This window comes from Zerene cesonia, chromosome 14 (genome assembly GCF_012273895.1).
Source record: "Zerene cesonia ecotype Mississippi chromosome 14, Zerene_cesonia_1.1, whole genome shotgun sequence".
NCBI classification, from domain to species: Eukaryota; Metazoa; Arthropoda; class Insecta; order Lepidoptera; family Pieridae; genus Zerene; species Zerene cesonia.
In genome coordinates, this window is record NC_052115.1 from 8,718,034 (window position 1) to 8,741,169 (window position 23,136).

General features: G+C 41.2%; 3 protein-coding genes across 3 annotated transcripts in view; 2 read left to right on the plus strand and 1 right to left on the minus strand.

Moving 5' to 3' along the window:
- LOC119831745 (tafazzin homolog) overlaps window positions 1-4,646 on the plus strand; it is an 18,766-nt gene extending 14,120 nt beyond the window's left edge. The window contains exons 4-5 of the mRNA XM_038355228.1: window positions 1,350-1,633; window positions 2,010-4,646. Of these exons, the coding sequence (XP_038211156.1) occupies window positions 1,350-1,633; window positions 2,010-2,283 (558 nt within the window). The 3' untranslated portion in view covers window positions 2,284-4,646. The remainder of the gene's footprint in view (window positions 1-1,349; window positions 1,634-2,009) is intronic.
- Window positions 4,647-5,443: 797 nt separating this feature from the next.
- Window positions 5,444-10,779, minus strand: LOC119831957 (enhancer of mRNA-decapping protein 3). The gene is made up of 6 exons (XM_038355528.1): window positions 10,442-10,779; window positions 10,209-10,360; window positions 9,348-9,470; window positions 8,482-8,687; window positions 7,582-7,966; window positions 5,444-6,553 (listed from the first exon to the last, which is right to left on the minus strand). Exons 1-6 carry the CDS (start codon window positions 10,594-10,596, stop codon window positions 6,009-6,011), a joined length of 1,566 nt encoding a protein of 521 aa, XP_038211456.1. The 5' UTR covers window positions 10,597-10,779; the 3' UTR covers window positions 5,444-6,008.
- Window positions 10,780-11,503: 724 nt separating this feature from the next.
- Window positions 11,504-23,136, plus strand: part of LOC119831958 (endoplasmic reticulum metallopeptidase 1-like) — a 15,634-nt gene continuing 4,001 nt past the window's right edge. Inside the window, exons 1-10 of the mRNA XM_038355529.1 lie at window positions 11,504-11,717; window positions 12,559-12,777; window positions 14,181-14,328; window positions 14,853-14,987; window positions 20,837-20,993; window positions 21,419-21,521; window positions 21,590-21,710; window positions 22,143-22,262; window positions 22,530-22,712; window positions 23,007-23,132. Coding sequence (XP_038211457.1) covers window positions 11,703-11,717; window positions 12,559-12,777; window positions 14,181-14,328; window positions 14,853-14,987; window positions 20,837-20,993; window positions 21,419-21,521; window positions 21,590-21,710; window positions 22,143-22,262; window positions 22,530-22,712; window positions 23,007-23,132 — 1,327 coding nt within the window. The 5' untranslated portion in view covers window positions 11,504-11,702. The remainder of the gene's footprint in view (window positions 11,718-12,558; window positions 12,778-14,180; window positions 14,329-14,852; window positions 14,988-20,836; window positions 20,994-21,418; window positions 21,522-21,589; window positions 21,711-22,142; window positions 22,263-22,529; window positions 22,713-23,006; window positions 23,133-23,136) is intronic.

A 23,136-nucleotide genomic window follows, 5' to 3' on the forward strand; every position in this document is an offset into this window, starting at 1 on the left:
CACAGATCCAACACGCAGAGGCCCTTTAGAGAATATAATGTGTTGTGGGACACCAGCCGCAGCCTGCCCATGACTGCAGTATAGAGATACAGCCCTGGGCAACCCGCGGCCGATGTAGGACTATTGCAAAAAAATGGCATGGAAAAAACTGGGCCATGGAAAGGGGTGTTCGATGGATTGGTAGGTTGGGTCTATGGGAAACTATGGGCGTCTGCCTTTTCAACTTCGAAAAATTGAAAAATAGTGGCAGACGGTGACTTGCCAGTTCGGTCGATGGGCTTCCAAAAAAGTTACCTAAAATGGCAACAAGGGGGCAACACCAGCTGACTGGCTAGGGGTGTAGAGAGGTGCGGCACCGGTTTCACCATCGCGGGCCCGCAGGCCCGGATTGGGTTTCCCCGCTATTACGCCATTAGACACTTCCACCCCCGAGCATATAGCTCTTGCATCTCCACTCTGGACGGCCAATTAAGGCAAGCCAGAGGTGGGGGATCCTGAACCTCATCATTTTTCACTCCGAACTGCCACCGAGACAGTCCGGAGGTGAGGACAGGGACCTCCCCCGGGAGAACTAATGACCGCGGGGGCGCTACTCCCCGTCACCTCGCCACAAGGTGCCCTGCGGGCTTATTATTATTATTATTATATGATTGTATTTCATATACCTATGTATTTATTGTATATATCTTATATGAGAGCAATTTTGTTTCATCACTTTTTTTAATTTTTTCTAACAGTTTGTCTCTTAAGGCTTAATGACGCACACACACATTTAAAAACACGAACGGTCTCGACCGGGTCTGTCGCTACACAGGGCCACCCGCACACATGCGTACATATGCTTGGAAATAGGAATACGCGATTTACTACAAATCTATTAATTGTACTTAAAAGACAAACCACTATTAAATTACTATGTTGCTTAAAGAATAATTTAAGGAAAAATCAGAAAGTTTGTCCGCATATTCGCATGGTCTTAATCGTTAAAAGAAAAGTTAATAATAATCTTTGCTTGTAATTTTCGTTTCAAATTTGTAACGCTATGTTTTCAACACAGCATCTATTTAGCATATCATTCATGAAAAATATATGATAGATGGGTTTTTTTTTTTGCTGCAGCAGATGATATTATTCAAGGCAGGCTTCTAGTTCATGTAGTCCCTTTGAGAAAGTGCACTAATTGTTCACAAATTCATAGTTTATATAATGTAAAGCTGCAGAGTTATTAAGTTGATTGCACTAACTACTGATTCGATTTGATTTTATTGATGAAGTTTTATGGGTGTTGTTGGGTGGTGGTGTTGGGGAGCGTGGGTCAGTCAGTAACGTGTCGTGGCGCTCGGTCGCAGCCGGCGATGGACTTCTGCGTGGAGCGGCTGTGCTGCGGCGAGTGGGTGCACATCTTCCCCGAGGGGCGCGTGAACGTGGACAAGGAGCACATCCGCTTCAAGTGGGGCGTGGGGCGGCTGGTGGCCGACAGCGCGGCGCGCGGCCGCGCCCCGCTCGTGCTGCCCGTGTGGCACGAGGGCATGGACCGCGTGCTGCCCAACGCGGAGCCCTACCGCCTGCGCGCGCGCCGCCGCCTCTACCTGGCCGTGGGCGAGCCCATCCACCTGCACCCGCTGCTCGACCGGTCTGTTAATTACAATTTTACGATGACAAAAACGTTGCAAGAAATGCCTTAAGAAATCATGTTATAATACCTCCAAACAATCCAGGTTAAAATTCTATCAATAATCTAGAAATAGAAATAGATTTAGTTAATGGAAATAGACTTCTACGTTAAGAAGGCAGTTGTGAAAAAAATTATAAATCAAACATCAATTATATAAGCCCCGCTGTATCTAGTTGTATTTTAAATCTATTCATATTGTATATTGATTCCTTATTGCACCGCGCATATAACACAAAATCATAAATAATTAAACATCTGTGAGTCAGAATTATAAAAGTATCGACTAACACACCGATAATATAATCATGTTTCAATCAATCGATCATGTTTCCAGATTGAAAAATAGCAACGCGTCAGAAGAGGAGACGCGGCGCGTGATAACGGAGCGCATCCAGGAGGAGCTGCTGCGGCTGCGCGACCGCGCGCACGCGCTCATCCGCCGCGCGTGCGGCCTGCGCGCCGACGGCCTGCTCGACAACCGCACCGACATCCTCACCGCCGCCCCGACCGCCCCCACCGCCCCCACCGACGCACCGACGCCCGCGCTCAACGGCAAGGAGCGGCCCGAGCCGCCGCGCCGCGACACCGACAGCGAGAAGGAGCTGTAGGCCCGGCCGTGTGGGCGTCGCAAGTGTCTGCAAGTGATAAACACGCGAAGAGCTCCTGTGGAGAGAGGCGACGTGGAATATTTATAATTTTATATGTAACTTTTACCGATAAATGTGAATCCTGCGGAATATCCCCAAAGACTTGCGAACGGATTTGGAGACTTAGAGACATATTTATATGCGTAACTGTTTCCAAAGTTATGTTTAATTTTATCGGAACTAGCATATCAAGTGTAAGCGTTAGTGGATACGTTTTATATGAATTTACATCGTCTGCGTCGGCGCGAGCGATCTCGGGCGCACGACTCTCGGCTCGGATTGCCTTCGATTAGCTTATACGTGCATTTGGTCAAATCGGATATCAGCCGGACTTCTCCATTTATTTTGCCCGATATCGGGAATATGCCAAAGTAAAGTCTCATTTATTATCACGGAACCCGCTAAGTCGCTGACCCCTTGCGAACCGCTCCTAGCATTTAGCGAAATTGACCTACCTCATAGAATATTGAGCTTGCTAGACCGAGCAAGAGTTTTCGCTAAGCCAAACCCTCGTATCATTTTTCTATTTTATGAGTCAAATTTATTTCTTTACGTAAAGAAATATTAAATGAACATAAAATTTTCTCGAAAAAATCAGTCTTAAATATAGAACTGATAGAAGGCGATCACAAATTCCGCGTGAGCTCACGTTCGGATCGTGCATTTAGACCGGCGGTGGTCGCGTGTGCGGCTGAGGCGGACTATTTCGATGAAATATTTATTGTATTTGCCCCAGCGCCGCACCTCGCTGTACTGTAGATGTAAGTCTGTCTGGCGCGTCGCAGTGGTGGGGACTGCGTGCGTGTGTGCGCGCGTGTGCGTGTGCGTGTGTGCGTGTGTGTCCGGTGACACGTCACTAGATGTTTTATAATCGAAAATTAACTAAATTTCGATATTTTTTAAATGTTGTAGAGGTCACACATTGTTGTCTAGGAAATATTTTCTTAAAATCTTCATTCTAAAACTGTTCAACTGTTGGTGAATTCGATGTGTCGATTATAAATAAATATATTGTTAGACGTGTTGTGGAATTCAGATAAATGCGAGCTTTCCGTAGTGCCCACTGTCCACTGTCCCGTTGAACTTTTTAGTATTTTTACACTTTACCTTGTTGTTATTATTTACACCCAGTAATAGGTTTAGCATCCAAGTTTTCATATAGACCTCGTTTGTTCGAGCAGAATGTCACTCGTTCGTTATTGTACTTAAAACAATTGAAACTGTACTAGTTATTGTGGTGAGATTTTCTTTCAAACTCAATTGATCGAATTGATTTCAAAATGCATCGTTGGACTCTAAACAAAATTGCACTTAATATGAATTGAGTATTCAATTTTAAAAAGATATTAACGTGTAAATGTATAAAAAATCATACAGAATACTTTAAGAGTTCGTCATAATAAAATTCGAGACGTCACGGACTCGTTATAATTTGTGTCATACATACAATAATACCATATTTTCTTTTAATTATTTATACATAATGTACGGAATGCATTCAGTCTCACCAATTTGGGGCCGATTTTTGACTTTATCCAGTTAATTATTATTGTGTATTGTTTTCAACGTGATGAGATGATAATCTTCTTGTAACTGTCACTTGGAATTTTGAAAATCGGCCCTCATTCTCGTAAAAAAAGCAAATTGGTTGTGCACAAAATCGTAAGAAATAAAATCGAAACTCGTATTGCGTAGAGTAAATGTCGTGTATAGTAAAATTTATCTCGCTTCTTGTATTTTCGTCGTGTACAATTCGTTTTAAGCTAATCCTCATAGTGATTGAGCTAAGTGTGAATCGTGTCTGCTCTGCGTTGTGGCGTGTGGCGAGCTGTTACCGGAGGAGTGTCCTGCAATCAGTCAATATAACTTTTGTATAAAATTGTCTTCCGCACACTTTTGTAATTATTATTTATTTTTAATGTTAAGTTTAAAGTACGCTTCGTTTCTATTTTTCTAAATTAAGATATTTTTAGAGACCGACTCGTGTGATGATTGTGAGTGGATTGTAACACAGGACCAATTTTAATATTTCTAAGTTTATTCCAAAATTTGATATCAATTGTAATAAACCGAGTATTCAGTGCAGCACAAATCAGTATCATTTGTCGCTTTCTTAAACGTTGATTTAGTAAATGCTCCCCAACATGTCATAATATGTAGTTTAAGCGAAGTGGGCTGTAGTTGGGTTTTATATGTTCCTGTGTGCTCGTGCGGAGGGAAGACGGGGGATGGGAGAGGGAAGGAGGGAGGGGGGTCGTCGATGTTGTCCAAAGTATGCGCTTTTTGATGAATTATGTATGTTTTCGGTAATAAATCGATGGACCTTATAAACTTTGGTTTTATTTCCATACCTTACTACGTACTTTTAACAATAAATTTTTAATTTAGATCATATTTTCTACTATAACTTAATTACAGACGTATACAGCATCATGAATCAAAGCATTTCCAGTAATGTTTATTTGTGTAAATAGAAATTATATTTTTTTCTCGTGATCTTTGGTCAATGTTTATTTATTATCGAATAGTAAGCTACAATCATCGTCATTGTGTAACATTAGAAATTCAATGAAATATTGAGTAATGGATCTCATACATGGACTGGTTCATTGTAAGCTAGGTTCGGCTTACGGAGCAGCATATGTTAAAAATGTTTTCACCATCACTACATACTATAAAACAAATACGCTTGCCGTCATCTGTATGCTTAGATCCTTAAAATTACACAATATATCTTTTTAGTAAATAGAGTGATCCAAGAGGAAGGTTTATATGTATAATAGCATCCATTAAATAGTAGAGCAAAGCTAAAGAGTTTGATTGAACGCGTTAATCTCGGGAACTACTGGACTGATTTCAAACATTCTTCTTTCACCGTTGGATAGGGACACAATCTCTGAGTTCTATACGTTATATATGGACCACAAGCGAAGCCGGGATCGAACCTTGTTTCCTTATTATGTTATTTATTGAATGTACCGAAAAACTCATCAGAATTTCAAATGTCTATCAGCCAGTTGTATGATTAAAAATGTGACATGTGATATCCAATTATTTTGCATCTTAATGGAAGAGCACTGGTTTTTGGTTCAATTACAAAAAAGGAAATAAAACAAACCTGTAAATCGTAGCAACAGTTTATTGTACACAGTTCACAATATTGAAATACTAGCGATAAATGACAATAAAACCCGATTACAAAGAACGATTGCTCTGTCTGAACAGCGTCATACGAAAATCTCCAATTGTACAAATATAATGCAAACAGACAAACATCCTCAACTAAATGCCGATGTCGGAGCGGCTGTCTCGCTCCACCAACATTCACAATATATCAAAATATAATTCATCTGAAATATCACAGAACTCGCCGTCGCGATGGATAATTACTTTCATTGCGATTCTTTACAAGATTGCGTCAATGCTTTGCATCTACCGAGCTTCCTATCTCGTCGTTGTCACACGTCACAAATACATAAATACATTGATCTTTTAATTTTTAAAAATTTCACTGTTGTCTGAAATCCAATTTAAATTGTAAATCCAGATTTATTTTTTATTACCATATACAATAATATCGAAACTATATTGACTTCCGTGATATGTAACGAAACACTATCAAATGCGAAACTACAGCGCCACCCGTTGGGTAACGGGGGCGGGGCCGGGGGCGGGGCGGGGCGGGGCTAGTTGAGCGCGAGCAGCGAGGCGGCGCCGAAGGGCGGGCGGTAGGCGATGCCGAGGTCGCGCAGCACGCGGCGCGGCGGCGCCACGTTGGCCAGGAACACGCGGCCCAGCGCCGGCGCGGGCGCGGGCGGCAGGCCCCCCACCAGCGTGGCGCGCGCCGCCAGCCCGGGCCAGCCCGCGCCCGGCGGCTCCAGCGCCAGCACGGCCGCGCGCGCCGCGCCCGCCCAGCGCAGCGCCGCCGCCAGCCCGGGCGCCGGCGCCGCCCCGTCCGCCGGCTCGGCCGCCAGCGGGTCGTGCAGCGCCAGCACGATGACGTCGGCGGCGGGCAGGTCGGCGGGCGCGCGGTGCACGGGCAGCTCGTCCAGCTCGGCGGCGGCCAGCTCGCGGCGCAGCTCGGCGCACGCGGCGGCGTCGCCCGCCAGCAGCACGTGCGCGCGCGCGCCGTGCGACGCCGCCAGCCGCGCCGCCGACACGCCGCACGCGCCGAACTGGTGTGCGCCTGCGCAACCCGCGCCCACGCGCCCACGCGCCCACGCGCCGCATCATCAGCTTGTTCGTGTTCACAACTCACGAGCAAATAGACTTTACATTGGACTGAACATCATGTTCATTAATATATACAAAATAAAATTATATCTAAACATTAAGTGCATTGTATGTGGTAGTCGAGCACGTATCGGCACAAATTGGGCCAACTCCGGGAAGTACCACACCCCCAACAAAGACCGGCGTGAAATAGCATACTGCTGTGTTTCGTTCGGTGTGTGGGGGAGCCAGAGGCCCACATTCTTTTCCTTCCCCTTCCCAGTCCTTTCCTTTATTGCTCTCCCCAATCTTTTCTTAATCCTTTCTCAATTTAAAGTCGGCAATTCATTTTTAGAGGCGAAAAATCTGAAATCGACCTTACACCTCTAGAAATGTTCATAGGCGGTGATAGCGCTTACTATCAGGCGTCCCATCAGCTCCATTGCCGACTGGGACATAAAAAAAAAACAAATTAAGGGCAAACGAGAATAAAAACTTAAAAACCTTTTAGTTTTATTTGTCTCCTTTCTTTGTCTTTAATTTTAATTAAGTGCACAATAAAGAATAAATAAATAAATAAATAAAACCTTGTCACTCAACATAATAAAAAGCTGATTAAAAAATTAATAACTATGTCAAACAAACTCTACATAGTAAAAAATAACTTCTTTTTTATTTCCGTATAATGTAAATGATAATTTATGAAAACTTATAATAAATGTAAAAAAAAAGTAAAAACCTCTACTAAAATAGACGACTTAAAAGTTATTGTTATTAGTAGATGCAATTGCGAAACGACATTAACAAATGCATCAGTTTTTTTAAATTTACATTTATTATATCCAACACAATACATATTGGATATAATAATGTGGATATCTGTCAATCTCTCAAAAGGATTACATTTTTGAACACAAAAATATTTTTTCGTTGAAAATAAATATTAAATCGAAAGATTTACGGGAGCTCGATAAAAAAATGTCGGTGTTATTGGAATGACATGCACATTCTCCAGCGTGGGGAGCCGCGCTGCATGGGGGCGCTTACCGGCGAGCACGACGAGCACGGGCGGCTGGTGCGCGTTGCGCGGCTCGAGGCGGCGCGCGCCGCCCGCCAGGCGCAGCGCCAGGTCGGCGGCGGCGCGCGCGGCCAGCTGCAGCGCGGCCGCCAGCACGCCCGCGCCGGCGCGCCGCAGCGCCGCCCACAGCGCGCGGCGGGCGCGCGGCCCCGCCGCCGGCACGCGCCGCCCCTCGTCCGTGGCGTACTCGTGCGCGCACGGGCCGGGCAGGCGCGTGGCGCGCGGCGGCGGCGCGGCGCCCAGCACGTTCTCGTCGTGGCGCAGGCGCACCGCCGCCGCCGCCGCCGCCGCCGCCTCGTCCGCCGCGCGCACCACGTCGGGCCGCGCGCCCGTGCGCATCTCCTCCCACAGCGCCTGGCGCCCGTCGCTCGTTATATTACACTCTCATTTCGATAACAAATTCGAAAGGCAGAATATTTATTTTTATTTTAATCAAAAATAACAGCTGAAAGTGCATAGGCACATTCTCATTCTACCACATGTACGACTCATCGCATCATGTTTGATTTTTATTTATTTTCTCATGAGACATGTGATAATATATCTTTATTAACTATTTTGTATTGTATCTTTTATAATCATAAAAAAAAGTTAGATTTATCTTGGCCTCACGAACCGTGATGAAAAATTATAAAAAATGAATAAATTTGTGAAACAGCTTTTAGTAGTCAGTCAGTAGTCAGTGAATGAAAAAATGTGACCAAAAAACTAGTGACTGAGCAATTTGGCCATACAACAACATAGCAGTTACATGTCATTAAAGTATAATATACACTATTTTGAATCTTTTATTTCCTACGGTCCAACAGCTAGAAGAAGTTGAAATGAAGTTAAATTAAGTATGTAGCGGATGGACGGAGGCAGAGCACCTGCTTGTCGAAGAGCGCCAGGTTCCCCTCGAAGTCGAAGTCGTCGGCCAGCGCGGGGTCGGCGGCGTCCCCGAAGCACGCCTCGTTGCGGCGCCGCGCGCGCTCGTGCCCGCCGCGCTGCTTCGGCGTCGAGCTCGCCGCGCCCATACCCCCACCCCCACCCCCGCCCCCGCCCCCGCTCACACCCGTGCTCGCACCGTAGCTACCTGAAAATGATATTGAACTCTTTATTATTAATTATTTTCAATTGATTCCAAAAAATGGTGATTTTCAATTTAAGAAAGAAAGAAACATTTATTTGACTGTATCTTTTTGGGGGTTTGTTATCTTTGAACTGTAGATTCAGAGAACCGATTTTAGTGATTGATTTTTGAAAAGCTGATACCTCCCATTAAGTTACATTTAAATTAGGTTCCCTCAGTTCCTGGTAGACACTTACAAACAATTAGAAAATATTATGTCTTCTAGGACAGCATCAAGCTGATTGGATTTATAAAGGATTTAAAATACAAATCCAGTCAACAAAATTCCTTCAGTACAGAGAGCATCAAACATAATAAAATAATTAAAACATGTGGTAAGTATTACAACCACTATGCTTAATGCAGTATTTTAATTCATCCAATGCCCTAGCAATTCTTAATCAGTGATGCCTCCGAGAGCACATTTTCCACTCTTTAATGGAACTATTCAACTAATGTTAGAAAAAAAGCTAATTGTCCATTACATAATATAAGCAATGCTTTTTCTATATAGAATATTTAGACTAAACCTAAACCTTGATTGCTTTAATGCCAAAAATGACTCTGGGAAATACAAAGAACCAATGTATGAAGTAGAGTAAAAAAAACAATTGAAAGACTTGCCACAGTGATTATTATTCTTGTTTCTATTGTTTTGTATGTCTATAGGCTTGCTGCGAGCGGGAGCTGGCCCTGGCCCTCGGCTAGCTGATGACTTGTTGCTCACATTTGTGGTCTGTTGAGAACCTGACATTTGACAACTTTATTAATATTATAATAAAAACTAACACAAACACAAAAATGGGGAAAGTCATAGAGAAATTAATAAATTCAGAGAATAGTATATAACTTCTTGAAACAAGTTAAAATGTTTCAGAGTTAAATGTGGTTGTTATAAGATATAGGGAGTTCACAGTAGGGTCAAAATTCAGATAGATATTTTCAAAAAATGAGAATAAAATTGTCTTTAGTTCACTTAAAACACTAATCAGTATCACTAGATTCTTCAGTTGTTTTAATAATGAAAGAATATTTTTCTGTGAGTTTCATGACATAATTCAAATACAATGTGGTATTTTCTTTGCATATCACAAGGTCACAGCACTTTTTTAAATTATTAGAAGCATAACTTCTAGCATTTATTTCATTATATATTATAACATATCACACGAGCTTTGATTGAGTACTTCTATCGATTAACACATTTAACAACCAAAAACACTCTCTCCTTCATTCTAATAACGAATAACAAAATGTATGCCCTGCCCCACTCATTTTAAATAAACAGATAAATATAGTTTAAGCAGTGGCCAAAAAAAATATAACACAGAAGCAACACTTGCATTTAGTCCATGTATGCTTTATAAGAAATAATAGAATAGAATTTAGAGTTTTGAGGGTTTACTTCTTTCTACTGCTGATGCTTAGTTACAAAATATGTGTACAACTAATACTTTATCGTAGTAACAATATCACATCATATACCTGTTGTCGTTGAATTTGCTTGCAAGTTTTCGCACACAGTTGCTCTTGGTCCTTTTTTATTATTCTTTGTTACAGCAACAGTACTATGGGTCTGTTCTAGAGGCTCCGATTTTGCTTCTTCTATAATTTTAAGATCCTTTATATCCGCAGCACTGCAAATTTTGATAATGTGAAATTGGGCAATGATTTATAGAAATAGTAATAGATATATGGTCATACAATACAAAACTTACTTAAGCGTAACTTGTGACTTGGGGTATGGAAAACCGTTTCTGAATGCTTTTGTTAGCGTAATTGTATTTCCATCAGCTTCAAGTATTGTCCCTTGGTAGCAGCCCAGTGGGTCCCCGCAGTTCACGGACACGGCGTAACCAATCCACTTCGACATGTTTCTCAGTCATTCAATAAGTTATAAACCAAATGATACTTCAGACAGTTGTCTTTTCTTAAATAATATTTACTTTCGCGAATGAAATAACTAATTTAAGTGAAGCTTTGCCTCGGTCTCTCAAATCACAAATGTAACAAACATATCGTTAATCGTGTGTCATAGGTTACATCGGACGACCACAAATTAAGTAACATAGACAAATTGACAAGTAACAATTGATTGATAAATTTTGTTTTTGAGTAATGGTTATGGTAAATTTTGCAAGTTTCAAAAACAGTAAATATTAAATAAGGAGATAAAATAAAAATAACTATTTTAATACTCTTTAGACTCAAAACTTCCATGAAGATTCAGGCCATTATACACCATGCTGCTCAAGTGCGGTTTGGCAGATCGTCGAAGTTTAAATCTCTTACATGCCGGTTTTCCTCCACCGTCTCAAGCAGTTGTGATGTTATCCACATGCGTACACAAATTAAAAAATAAGTTTATTTCCTGCACCAGGTCTCGAACCGCGATTTATCGATTTTAAGTCGCGGACTTCACCACTGAGCTACCAATTCTTTTTTATCTTAATTTTGATCATGATATGTGAATTTTCTTATTCAAAATGTGTGATAATACTGTACTAAATGGTTTTATAATCTGTAGTTCTGTAATAACGGATGGAATATTATACTGCCACGACCATGGCTATAATATGTTACAGTATGTCTTCATCATGAACTATAAGTATGACATTCGACGATAAATAGATTACCTATTTAAACTATTACAGATTTCTCTGTCTACGTTTTTTTATTATCATTTGGCACACATCTTCCTCTTCTTCTAATTCTATGGTAGCAATTCCCGTGTGGCAACATAATAAAGGTTAAATGTGAAGTGTGAACTGACAGTTGGCGTCTAACAATGTAGTGTGCTGGTCTTGTCATTTGTCAATAATGTCATTTAGTATTCAATTTTCATTTTTCAGTTTAATTCATTGTGAAATGAGTTGTGCTTGTGTGACGCGCTTTCAGAATCAAAAATTTATGTACTATTTATAGTATAAAATTCGTGATCAGATATTCTTCATATTATTTAAACTATAGGCGTACACTATGAATACTGCAAAAGTGAGTAGTTTTATAGAATTATGACAATATACATACAAATTTAAACACAAATTAATTATTTTTTCGCACCCTACTGTTTATATTAAATATCAATTATTATTATACACCATTTTATTTATAATCCAACCATTTATTACCCACGCTAAGGCGGTAAAATGTTATAACGCGCACCACTTATCCCATGAGTGTCGTAGTGCAGTACTTTGGTGTCTCTCATATATTTCATTTTTTAGAATAATAAATTTAAAAATCACTTCACTTATAATTAACTATAGAATTTCATACATTCAATTTGGTAACAATATTTTTTTTCCCTATTCCTTCTTTCGTGTTTTAAATAAATTTCAAAATTAAAATGAACTAGCTAATAATTATATTGATGTGTAGAGAGCGGATATTTTTCCCATAAGAATAATTGTTATGAGTGAAAAAACACGTGTTTTTACTAAAAACAAGAATAACTGGTCTAACAACAGTTAAAGCCATAATAATATGTACGTATCCGAAATTGTTGATAAAAAAAAACAAGCAAATAATTATAATGATTAACTAAACAGATATTTAGTGTTTGTTTAACTTAGCGAGGACTTAGCAACTTTGTTTGACTGCTTTAACACTTACTAGAGATCTCACCACCAGCAACAGCTGGTGATGAGCGACTGAAAACGAGCCACATGCACGTGCACAAAATATTAAAATGTGAAAATATATTATTTTTCGTCGAGAGTAGCTCTGACCAAAATAACAATAGATAGAAAGTAGAGGTTTGTAAGATCAGCCGCCACCACCACGCGTATATGACATGCCTCAAAATGAGACTTTAGACAAAATTGGTAAACAGAATATGGAGGGCGAGAAGGTGAAGGAGAACGTGGTGGAGTCGGGCGTGGGGACGCGCTGGGTGGCGCTGGCGGCGCTGTGCTCGGCCGCCACGCTGCTGGTGGCGGGCGCGTTCGACGCCGCGCTGCCCGCGCCGCTCGACCGCTCCGCGCCGCCCGACCGCTTCATCGCGCAGAACGCCTACGAGCACCTGGTCAACCTCACATCTATTGGGCCTAGGGTAAGGATAATCCCTTATGCTACCAATGCAGAAACGTAGCTTGGGTAGTCCCCAACAATTTTGGAAAAAAATTGTCGCAAAACCTCTCAAAAAATTTCTATCTTGTTGGCAGCGTCTGAACACCATTCTATATCACGTTTTTCAGCAGACAGGCACTTAATTAGCGTGACATGTTTAAGGCTTATTCATCGAGTGTCATCTACCAATCTAATAACAAACTTGTATCAAGAAGGGCTTTCATACAAACAGTCGACAGTCCTAGACGTCTTTAACGCAGCCCTATTGCCAAATCCGATGTTAGTGCGCGTCTGCTAACCATAAACTAATTTCCTACCAAATTTCACCTTTAAACGTCCAGCCGTTTTTGAGATTGACGAGTGACATTTCGCTTTTTAAGCAATGTTCATCAAATAGCAATGCCTTTTTATTTATAAATTATTTATTCTAAGCAACATGTTCATAAGATCTTAAATAAAACAAAACTACTGCTTTTTATTCTAGTTTCTAGTAGTTAACACCCTAGATCAATCCATTAAGCGTCAACTCTTATCTCATATGGCACTATTGTATCGACGTTTTACCGAAAACAAAATAAACCCTATTAATAGCTCATATTACCAAAAAGAATCGAAAACTAATCGTTATCAAAGCCGTGTGTACCATTTCATATTATGTATTGTTGAAATGTTGAGTGTTCTCTCCAATATAGAAAGGGGTATCGAAAATAGAACAATATTATTTGTGAGCGAGCTCGTTCTGTCCGCTCGTCCTCGATACTGCATCGCACTCATTAACCTGTTATCAAATTAATCACATAGATTACATTCGCAAAGAGAGGCTCGTGAACACAAACGTATCTATTAGAACGCATTTCTACGAGGTGTATGTTTTTTTTTTATTTAACTGACGTTCCAAATCCCGAGGGCGGTTCTCAATTCATAGTGTATTTTTAAGCGATATAATAAACGCATGTACTCTTTCGAGAGAAATCTTACTTGGTTTTGCATATTAAAATTCTAATCTTGATATTAATCGCTTTCAAATCAAAAACTGACGCTAAACTGTTTTTGTAATTATTACAACGCGATCTTTTTTTTTATAAAATCATACAAAGTACTATTTGTAACAATAAAAAATGTTAATTAATCTTACTTATCGAGCTCTTGTTAGGAGCTGTTAACACCGATCAATAAATAGAAATGATTCATTCATCATTCATAAACTTTAAAAGTAGGTGATTGGATTAGCAAAATATTTAATTGGTCGTAGAATGCACCAGCATATATTTTTAGCAACAAAAAACAGCAAAATATGTTAATGCAAAAATAATCATTTAATTCGGGTCCACCAGGGTGGTCAGGTGGGTAGCTCATTACTGGTTCAACGTGGGTGGTTCGTGGCAGGTGGCGGGTAGTTACGAGAACGAGGTGGCGGCCGTGAAGGTGCTGCTGGAGGCGGCGCGCGGCGTGCAGGCGGCCGCCTCGCCGCACAACCACGTCGAGATTGACGTCTTCTCCGCTAGCGGCGCCTTTGCCCTCACCTTCATCGATGGTGAGGCTGCGCTTGCAAGTTCACTTTTATGGATACATTGGAGTAGGGAGAGGCATCTTGGGCAATTGCTCGTTCTTGGTCCGATTTCATGTATTCCTTGATAGGTTATTTGATTAAATATGACTGTATTAATATTTTAATATTTATTATTACAAAATATAACTTAATGTGCTTAGACCTTTTTGTGAATATATCTATGAATATTCATTTTGTCATTAATACAAAAAAGCAAAAATTCTCAAAACTACTGCAATTAAGGTGGAAGCAGTAGACCGAAACAAAAAAACAACATGTTTTTTTACATTATACAATTCTGAATGACGTGATTAAAATTTCAACAACATAAGTGTCTTAATATTCTTGATTTTATTTTTGTTTTTATACACCTAACCTTCAGTTTTAGTTTCACATTTCTGGCCCAAACAAATTCTATGTATGTATATATGTGTGATTATTGCACTATTATAATCTGCGATTGTGTAATGTACTGATAGTAAGGATTTGCGTTGGTGTCGCGCTTGCAGGCATGACGAACATGTACCGCGACGTGCAGAGCGTGGCGATCCGCGTGCGCGGCGCGGGCGGCCGCGCGCCGGGCGCGCGCAAGCCCGACGCGCTGCTGCTCAATTGCCACTACGATACCGTGCCCGACAGCCCAGGTAACGCAACGCAACACAACGCGTGACACTGCGACACTACACAACACTATACATGATACCGCGACACATTGCAACACAAGGCATAAATAGACTAAAAACGACACACGACACCACAAAACCAAACTAGAGATGATATCGCAGCTACACACAAGACACGCACGTTGTGTATATCGCACACAACACAAAACTACACATGAGACCACAACACATCACAACACGACAGAAGGCACTGCGACACTACACAACTCTATATAGGATGTCGCACACAACACAAAACTACACATGATACCACAACACATCACAACACGACACAAGGCACTGCGACACTACACAACTCTATATAGGATGTCGCACACAACACAAAACTACACATGATACCACAACACATCACAACACGACACAAGGCACTGCGACACTACACAACTCTATATAGGATGTCGCACACAACACAAAACTACACATGATACCACAACACATCACAACACGACACAAAGCACTGCGACACTACACTTGATACCGCGACACAATACACTGCACGCCGCGACATGACACAAGACAGTACAATACGAAACACACAACACACCACTCCCATCATACCGTTACCGGCATCTTTATGAGAAAGCACGAAACGCTTTGTAGACATTCGGAATGAGTCCAAGACCAAAAATCCGAGCGATCCAAATGTTAGGTTTTAAATGATATGAGTATAAATGTGAGTAAGATATTGAAGAGAACAAAAAAGGTGTGTGTGCGATTCACATCGTGTGTGAAGAAGTGAAGAAGTGAAACTTCAGTAAATCGACAAAAGAATTAATAAAATAGTATGTATATTTCTGTCTCATTCTTTGCCGGCTTCATTCCACACATTTTTGTATTTGTGTCTCTTACCTGTTGTTTTTCCGTTGCATCAGATTTGAAATCACAACGATTCTAAAGAAGTTTCACTTCAAAAATCTCTAAGTGTTTTACTCTACTGTGTACCATCTACGTTTTCATACTATAAAGAAGATGGATCTTAGTGCTCATTGTGAATATTTATCCGTAAATGACGACCGCCCGCTCACCCACACGCTCTGGCGCAATAGCCACTAATTGTGACTAACGTTGATTACTACGACTTTGTACCAACCAACCCCAGGGCAGTGATTTGAAACTAAGAAACATAAAAAATCTAATCTCTTTATTATATTAACATCATCTTGCATGATTGACGGACACGTAAAAACGCACAAAGCTTAATTGGAATATAGCGCCGGCCATCGTCACACAAGGCTGCTTTGAACTTGCTGATATATTTTCTGGAGATTTTATTTTCATCAAATGTATTGTCGGTTAAACGAGCGCGGTTATGACTAATTCGTGTTGCGGTAATTGCTAATAATGAGGTTGTTTTTTATGATTTACTGATACTTTTTTATGATATTAAACGTGGCCAAGGAGCAAAGTACAACATTTATTTTCGAACATATCGCTTTATGGATCATTTCCCGACCATGAGATTATATTGCGGCTGTAAACATGTAGGTACATTTAAAACTAGCAAAATTACTACCAATCATAAAACCATAACTATGACATTTCATTCCAATTATAATGAATTTTATTTTTTTTTTGTAAATTTAAGAATTGAAATTTAGGATAAGGCTTGTTATTCTTCAACTAGTGGACTGCCTACATAATCGACGAAAGCCAATCCCAGTGTGCAAAAGGCACAAGACTTTCTACAATTAGCTCTGTCTTTTTCTCACACTGTAATTACTCCAGCTACGTCATTCACTCATAGTAGCCCCCTTGTTATGTTTACGTTGCTAAGTCATCAGTCATTAAAAGAAATATCTCCCTCAGTCGCTGTTACCACTAAGCTCTGCACACGAATACGATTTCAATAGGCATATATAAACAAGAACTAAAACAATGAGTGTTGTTATTATAACACAGCATAGCTTAGCTCACATATTCGCCACGGTCATCGTGACATTTTTCCAGTAATGGGTAAATAATTACAAAGGGATGCTCAGAGAGCGTCCGCGTCTCCGCTGCGGCCTGGTCGCGTGCGCATTGCGTTGTGCTCAGTCATTTGACACGGCTGTGATTGCCACTTCATGCAGTTGTTATTGCTTTTATAAATGCGAACATTTGTAGCATTGGTTTGTTCCTTAATCCTTAGCGCGACCGATTAAGAGTAAATTCGGTTGTACATGATGTACGTAGAAAGCAATTTTGACCCAATCGCTAGAGACGACTCGTATTTAAACGTATTAAATATAACTGTTTCAACTGAACAAATATGTCAACATCTAGAGACTTACATTTGTAGTTTCTTATACTACTATCCTACTAATATTATAAATGCGAAAGTTTGTAAGGATGTGTGTGTGTTTGTTGCTCATTCACCCAAAAACTACTGATAATAAAAATACATAAATTATATTATTAATGAGATATTCTGTACTATCTAGATTTTATTATATTTTGTGTCAGTAAAAGTGTATTAATAAAAAAAGAAGATTAGTTATTTCTTTATTTGAAAGCGGAGCTACAGGTCTCTATAAATTAAATCGATTATCATAATATATTTTTCTCTAAGGTTTATTATACAGTTCCCGAATTCCGTATTATCACTACATAATATAAAACAAAGTCACTTTCTCTGTCCCTATGTATGCTTAAATCTTTAAATCGTTTATATGTATAACATCTATTAAACTACTCCATATTTAACGCGTGCGAAGCCGCGGGCAAAAGCTGGTATTATATATGTTTGAAAAACATGAAAAATTTAAAATTGCTAATATTATGATGGATTATGGATGAAAAATTTAAAATTGCTAATATTATTCACCAACACAAACAATTTTATTTTCTACCTGATGAACAGGATTCTAGTAGTAATTTACATTATTGACATGAGATTCTCAGTAGCAGTTACATACGTAATACGAGACTAATTATTATTAATTGTTTTTGCGTTAACAAGGTTTTTTTTTTTCAATTTTAACACTCTTTTATTACATCCAGTTGTTACTAAGTCAGAAAGAGCCCGAAGATGAAACGCTGCGATACTTATTAGTGTATGATATGTTCCATTGGATTTGGGCTTGTTAGATTTGTTAGGTTTGATTGATAGTCTTACATATTCTGTTAACTTTCCTAGTTGTAAGCCTATTTTTAATGTATCGAACTTATAGCTTTTAACTTTAGGTTTTACTATAACCGGCGTCATTTGCGCGGTACCGGGTAAAAAGTAACCTATGTGCAAGTCTATACTATACTCTATCTCCGTACCAAATTTCATACAAATACGATAAGCTTTTTCACATCCATACATCCATCCATCCATTCATACTAGCAAACATCCGCATTTATAATATTAGTAGGATTTTATATACAAAGCAACGTGCGCAAGTCGCAGTAAGCTTTTCATCTACCCGTAAAATTTAACTAATTAATTTACCATATTTGGAAACACGTTTGTGTTTCACAGCAGTGTGAAGAACGCAATCTATATTGCATGATACCGTCAATTAGTACTTATTAGCTATCGATCTAGTGCCCCTAATTGCACCACAATTCAAGATCGGAAATAGGTCTTCAATTACACATATTTCAGCTGTTGCCTGCTATTCTATTCTCTGTAATTTTTCGTTTTGGTGTCCATTAGAGCTGTTTGTATAATTTCCTAATAATTATGTTTTATTAAGGTCTTGTTTGATTTCTGCTATATATTTTCGGTGCATAATTACTGGTTGATTTAGAATTAAAATATTTAGGTCCATTGCATTTAAGGTACATGATACAGGTTTGAGAAAGTAAATGACCCGAACTATATTTTTTAAACGTTAACGTATCTTTCGATAGGCGTTTGGTGGTTCGGTGTCGACGGGTCGTTGACTGGGACTATCTGATAACCCCTGTATACAAGTGCAGATAAGTTCCAGTAAGAATGCTCTTGATATCTGCTATCTATCTTAATATCTTCTGTTTAGACTAACGTTTGTTCCTTATAATCCATGCGGTTCGCATTTGAAAAGCTCGATAAACAAATAAATCGCGTTTAAAATCCGTTAAAAAGTTTTTAATTTCTAAATTTAATTTGATATGTCGTTATGTTGTTATTTTTGACATCAATAATCGTGCGTTTCCTAGTTCAATATTCAAACAAATATGTATTTAAATTGTATCCTGCTTATGTAATGTCAATATTGGGATAATATAGCGGGAAAAACGTACCAATGTCCAATTTATCACCATACTATATGTTTACTAGCTCCGCCCCGCGGTTTCACCCGCGTAAGTTTGTATCCCAGAATAACGAGATAATTGCCTATGTGTTATTCCAGTTGTCCAGCTATCTACGTACCAAATTTCATTGCAATCCGTTCAGTAGTTTTTGAATAGAGTGATAAAGTAACAAAAAAACATTCACATACATCCATCCTCGCAAACTTTGGCATTTATAGTATTAGTAGGATAATATCTTCGAACAGGTACAGGTGCTTTTTATCTCATCATATTTTCAGCAGCATTTCAAATAGCAATTATAATTATTAACCACCGAACGCGAATGAAGTGGTAAATATCTAAAGACTCCAAACGCAATGAGAGGTCGAGCGTGTTGGCCCGCACCGCTATCAGCCGCGCGTTGTGTCACGGCCGCGCCTCCACCGAATGCACCAATTATTACACATAGAAAATATTATCGCCTAGTTCCTATTGTTTACATGGTTTTGAATGTGGGTCGTATGTCGTGACTTATCGTAGCGATCGTGGCTGATAAATGAGTAATCACCACTGATTTAACCCACGTCCTCACGCCCCACGCAATGGAAATACACATGTCCAATGTTCAGGGACCTGTGTGAAAATTAAGTGAATAATTAACAGATAGATCAGATAAATCTATCTGAATTATCTTGTCACTTAATGTAATTGCTTTTGGAACAGTGTACCCTGTACGTGGACTCTAAAAGTTGATTGATATGAATGTTTCATTTCAAAACGTTGCGAGGAGAGCACTAGAAGAATTGGCACTTAAATTTTAGACAATTGCCTCGATTTCAGTTCGTAAATCAATTCAATTTCTTTAACATCACACTGATCAGTAACGATCAATCGACACCGAAACCCCGTGGAGCGCCTCTTAACAATATAATTGGAGTCAATCAGTGGCGGCTCCGCGTGCGTCACGCGACGTCACGCGGCGTCACGCGGCCCGCCTCGGTGCGCGACGCTGCGGCCGTCTGTTGACTGTTATGTGACGCTACTTTGAGTGCACTAGACGGCATCTTATAGACTCTGGCTCCTTTCTCCGTTATCATAACAAGGCGTTATCTGTAAATTTTATATTTATTATAAATCAAAGTACTCACTCACCTCATCTCACCACGTCTATCTATTTGTTCAGGATAAACTCAAAAAGTACTAGACGGATTATATACAGTTTCACCTGCACTTCCGGTGATTCCTGAACAGGTTATAAATGATTAATAAGTTTGAGTATTGTTTATATTTGTTGAAATGAACATACTTTAGCTTTCGTCAAAAACGCTGAAATCACGTTTGAAGTTATAACGATAAAATATGTGGGAGGATATTCCTGCTCTATTTATCTAGAAAGGCGTCCTCGATGGAAATTGGAACATGTCTCTCCCAAGGATAATAAACAATATCGAATTTCTCATAACAACAGTTATTGAATTATATTATATATAGTTATCTTTATAGCCATGTTCAGCCTTCTATATCCTACCCGACCGACACGTTTTTTCTGTGTCCCCTCTGAGAATCGAACCCAGGACCGCTCGGTTCTTCTGAGTGTGAGTGACTGAGTAAGGCGTGGCGGTGTGCAGGCGCGAGCGACGACGGCGCGGGGTGCGCGGTGGTGCTGGAGACGCTGCGCGCGCTGGCCGCCGCGCCGCGCCCGCTGCGCCACGACGTGGTGGCGCTGCTCAACGGCGCCGAGGAGAACATCCTGCAGGCCTCGCACGCCTTCGTCACCACGCACAGGTCCGCGACAACACCTTAACCTGACCCATCATGTTTCATGAGCAGTTTACTTCCCAACGGTTCCACATCGATAGATCATAATCGGCAGAAAAACTTTGCGTTCAATTGCAGAGCAATTTAAGTGTCCCGGATCACACTCGACCGCTTTGTAGATTGTAATATAATAGATAAGTATGGCTTCTCGTAACTGTAATATTATGTTGACTAGTAATAGAAGTGGTGTGAAATTTTCTTTCATTTATGCTTCCCAATTTTGGTAAATACATATTAAATATTGGCTATTTCGCAAGATTTTATAGACGTTTCCGCGCCATAACCGATCTCTACTATTTTCTTTAATGATACTGTACTTATTTTGTTCCCGTACGCGAGTCGGTCAAGTAAAGTCGGGCAGATATTGGGCTAACAAGCGTGTCGATGCGCAGATGGGCGAAGTCGCTGCGCGTGTTCATCAACATCGAGGCGTGCGGCGCGGGCGGGCGGGAGGTGCTGTTCCAGGCGGGCCCGCACGACCCCTGGCTGCTGGAGGTGAGTGTGCGCGGGTGCGGGGGTGCGGGGGTGCGGCGGGTATGCGAGTAACGTGTGCGCGTGTGCAGGTGTACGCGGGCCAAGTGCCGCACCCGTTCGCGTCGTCGCTGGCGCAGGAGCTGTTCGAGAGCGGCCTCATCCCCGCCGACACAGACTTCCGCATCTTCCGCGACTTCGGCAACATCTCTGGTGCGACTATATTTATTTACACTTGTTTTTAAGTACTAATTAATTAGACATAATTTTAATTTCCTAAAACCATTATGATAGGCTTAGTGATTACTTTTTTTAATTTCATGTCCGAGTGACATTGTATCAAACTTGAAAATGAAATTAACATCTTAATCGAGGACAGTAATGTTCTAAATCTAATGTTTACTGTATCGCTCATTGGAAATAGCAGAGTTTTGTTTGGGACAATTTGAGCGTAATTGTATCTAGTTAACAATCAACTTAAATCGCCGTTTCATTTGACGAGTATGCGATACAGTTTGTGGAAAAATTATTTCACTATCGTCTAAGAGCCCATAGTGTCGATCGGTGGGTCGAGTCACTTTTCCCTGTATACACCTCGGTGGGTCGAGTAACTAAAGAGTGCGTGTGTCGGGTGCGGCGGCGCAGGCGTGGACCTGGCGTGGAGCAGCAACGGCTACGTGTACCACACGCGCCTGGACACGGCCGCGCGCGTGCCGCCCGCCGCGCTGCAGCGCACCGGCGACAACGTGCTCGCGCTCGCGCACGGTACCGCCCTCTGCTCTCCGCTTTCCGCTTGCCGCTCTCCGCTTTCCTTTGCTTCTTCCTAACGCCACATAAGGAGCGTGTATAATATTACCCATTACGAATTGTGCTTTCCCTGTATTATCGCCTTAGCATGCTTCTGAATAAACAGCAGGATTAAATTAAATCTTTATGTGCTGGTATATGGATGTGTTAGTGTTGGTGAATGGTGCTGAAACTGTAGCTATAACGTATTGTGCCACCGACCGGCGACCGGTGACCGGCGCGCAGGTCTGCTGAGCAGCGAGCGGCTGGAGCAGGCGGCGGAGCACGCGCGGCTGCCGGTGTTCTTCGACGTGCTGGGCGTGCTGGTGCTGCTCGTGCGCGCGCCGCTGGCCGCGCTGGCCGCGCTCGGCGCGCTCGCGCTCGTGGCCGCCAGCGTCCTCGCCGACGCCAGGGACGCGCGCAAGCACCGTGAGTCACCACCGCGATACGCCGCCCTTTATTGTTCTAATGACGATTCACTCGCGAACTTTTCACTACAATTTATTCAATAGTTATAAGTTTTAATTGACTCAGACGTTTAGCATATTTAAGCAAAAAAATAACTTCATTAAGCATAAAAAATAAGGAAAAATATTTGCTTATGTGTGGAATACATTTAGCCTCTACTGTTTCAAATTCGATTCGATTGAAAGATTGCAATTTAAAGTGTGTGTCGATGTTGAGTCGCAAAGCAAATAATCGAACGTGTGTGTGGGCGCGCAGTGTACCTGCCGGCGGCGCAGTGGGCGCGCGTGGTGGCGCGCGCGCTGCTGTCGCTGGCGCTGGCGCAGGGCGCGGGGCTGGCGGCCAGCGCGGCCGTGGCGCTGTCGCTGCACGCGGCCGGCGCGCGCCT

What these genes read in the sequence shown, in the direction of transcription:
- LOC119831957 (XM_038355528.1), bottom strand. Translation starts at nt 10,596, where the DNA reads ATGTCGAAGTGGATTGGTTACGCCGTGTCCGTGAACTGCGGGGACCCA. An exon ending in AAGTCACAAGTTACGCTTAA is followed by an intron (nt 10,361 to 10,441) that starts GTAAGTTTTGTA and finishes CAAAATTTGCAG; the next exon opens with TGCTGCGGATATAAAGGATC. An exon ending in CAAGAATAATAATCACTGTG is followed by an intron (nt 8,688 to 9,347) that starts GCAAGTCTTTCA and finishes TATCATTTTCAG; the next exon opens with GTAGCTACGGTGCGAGCACG.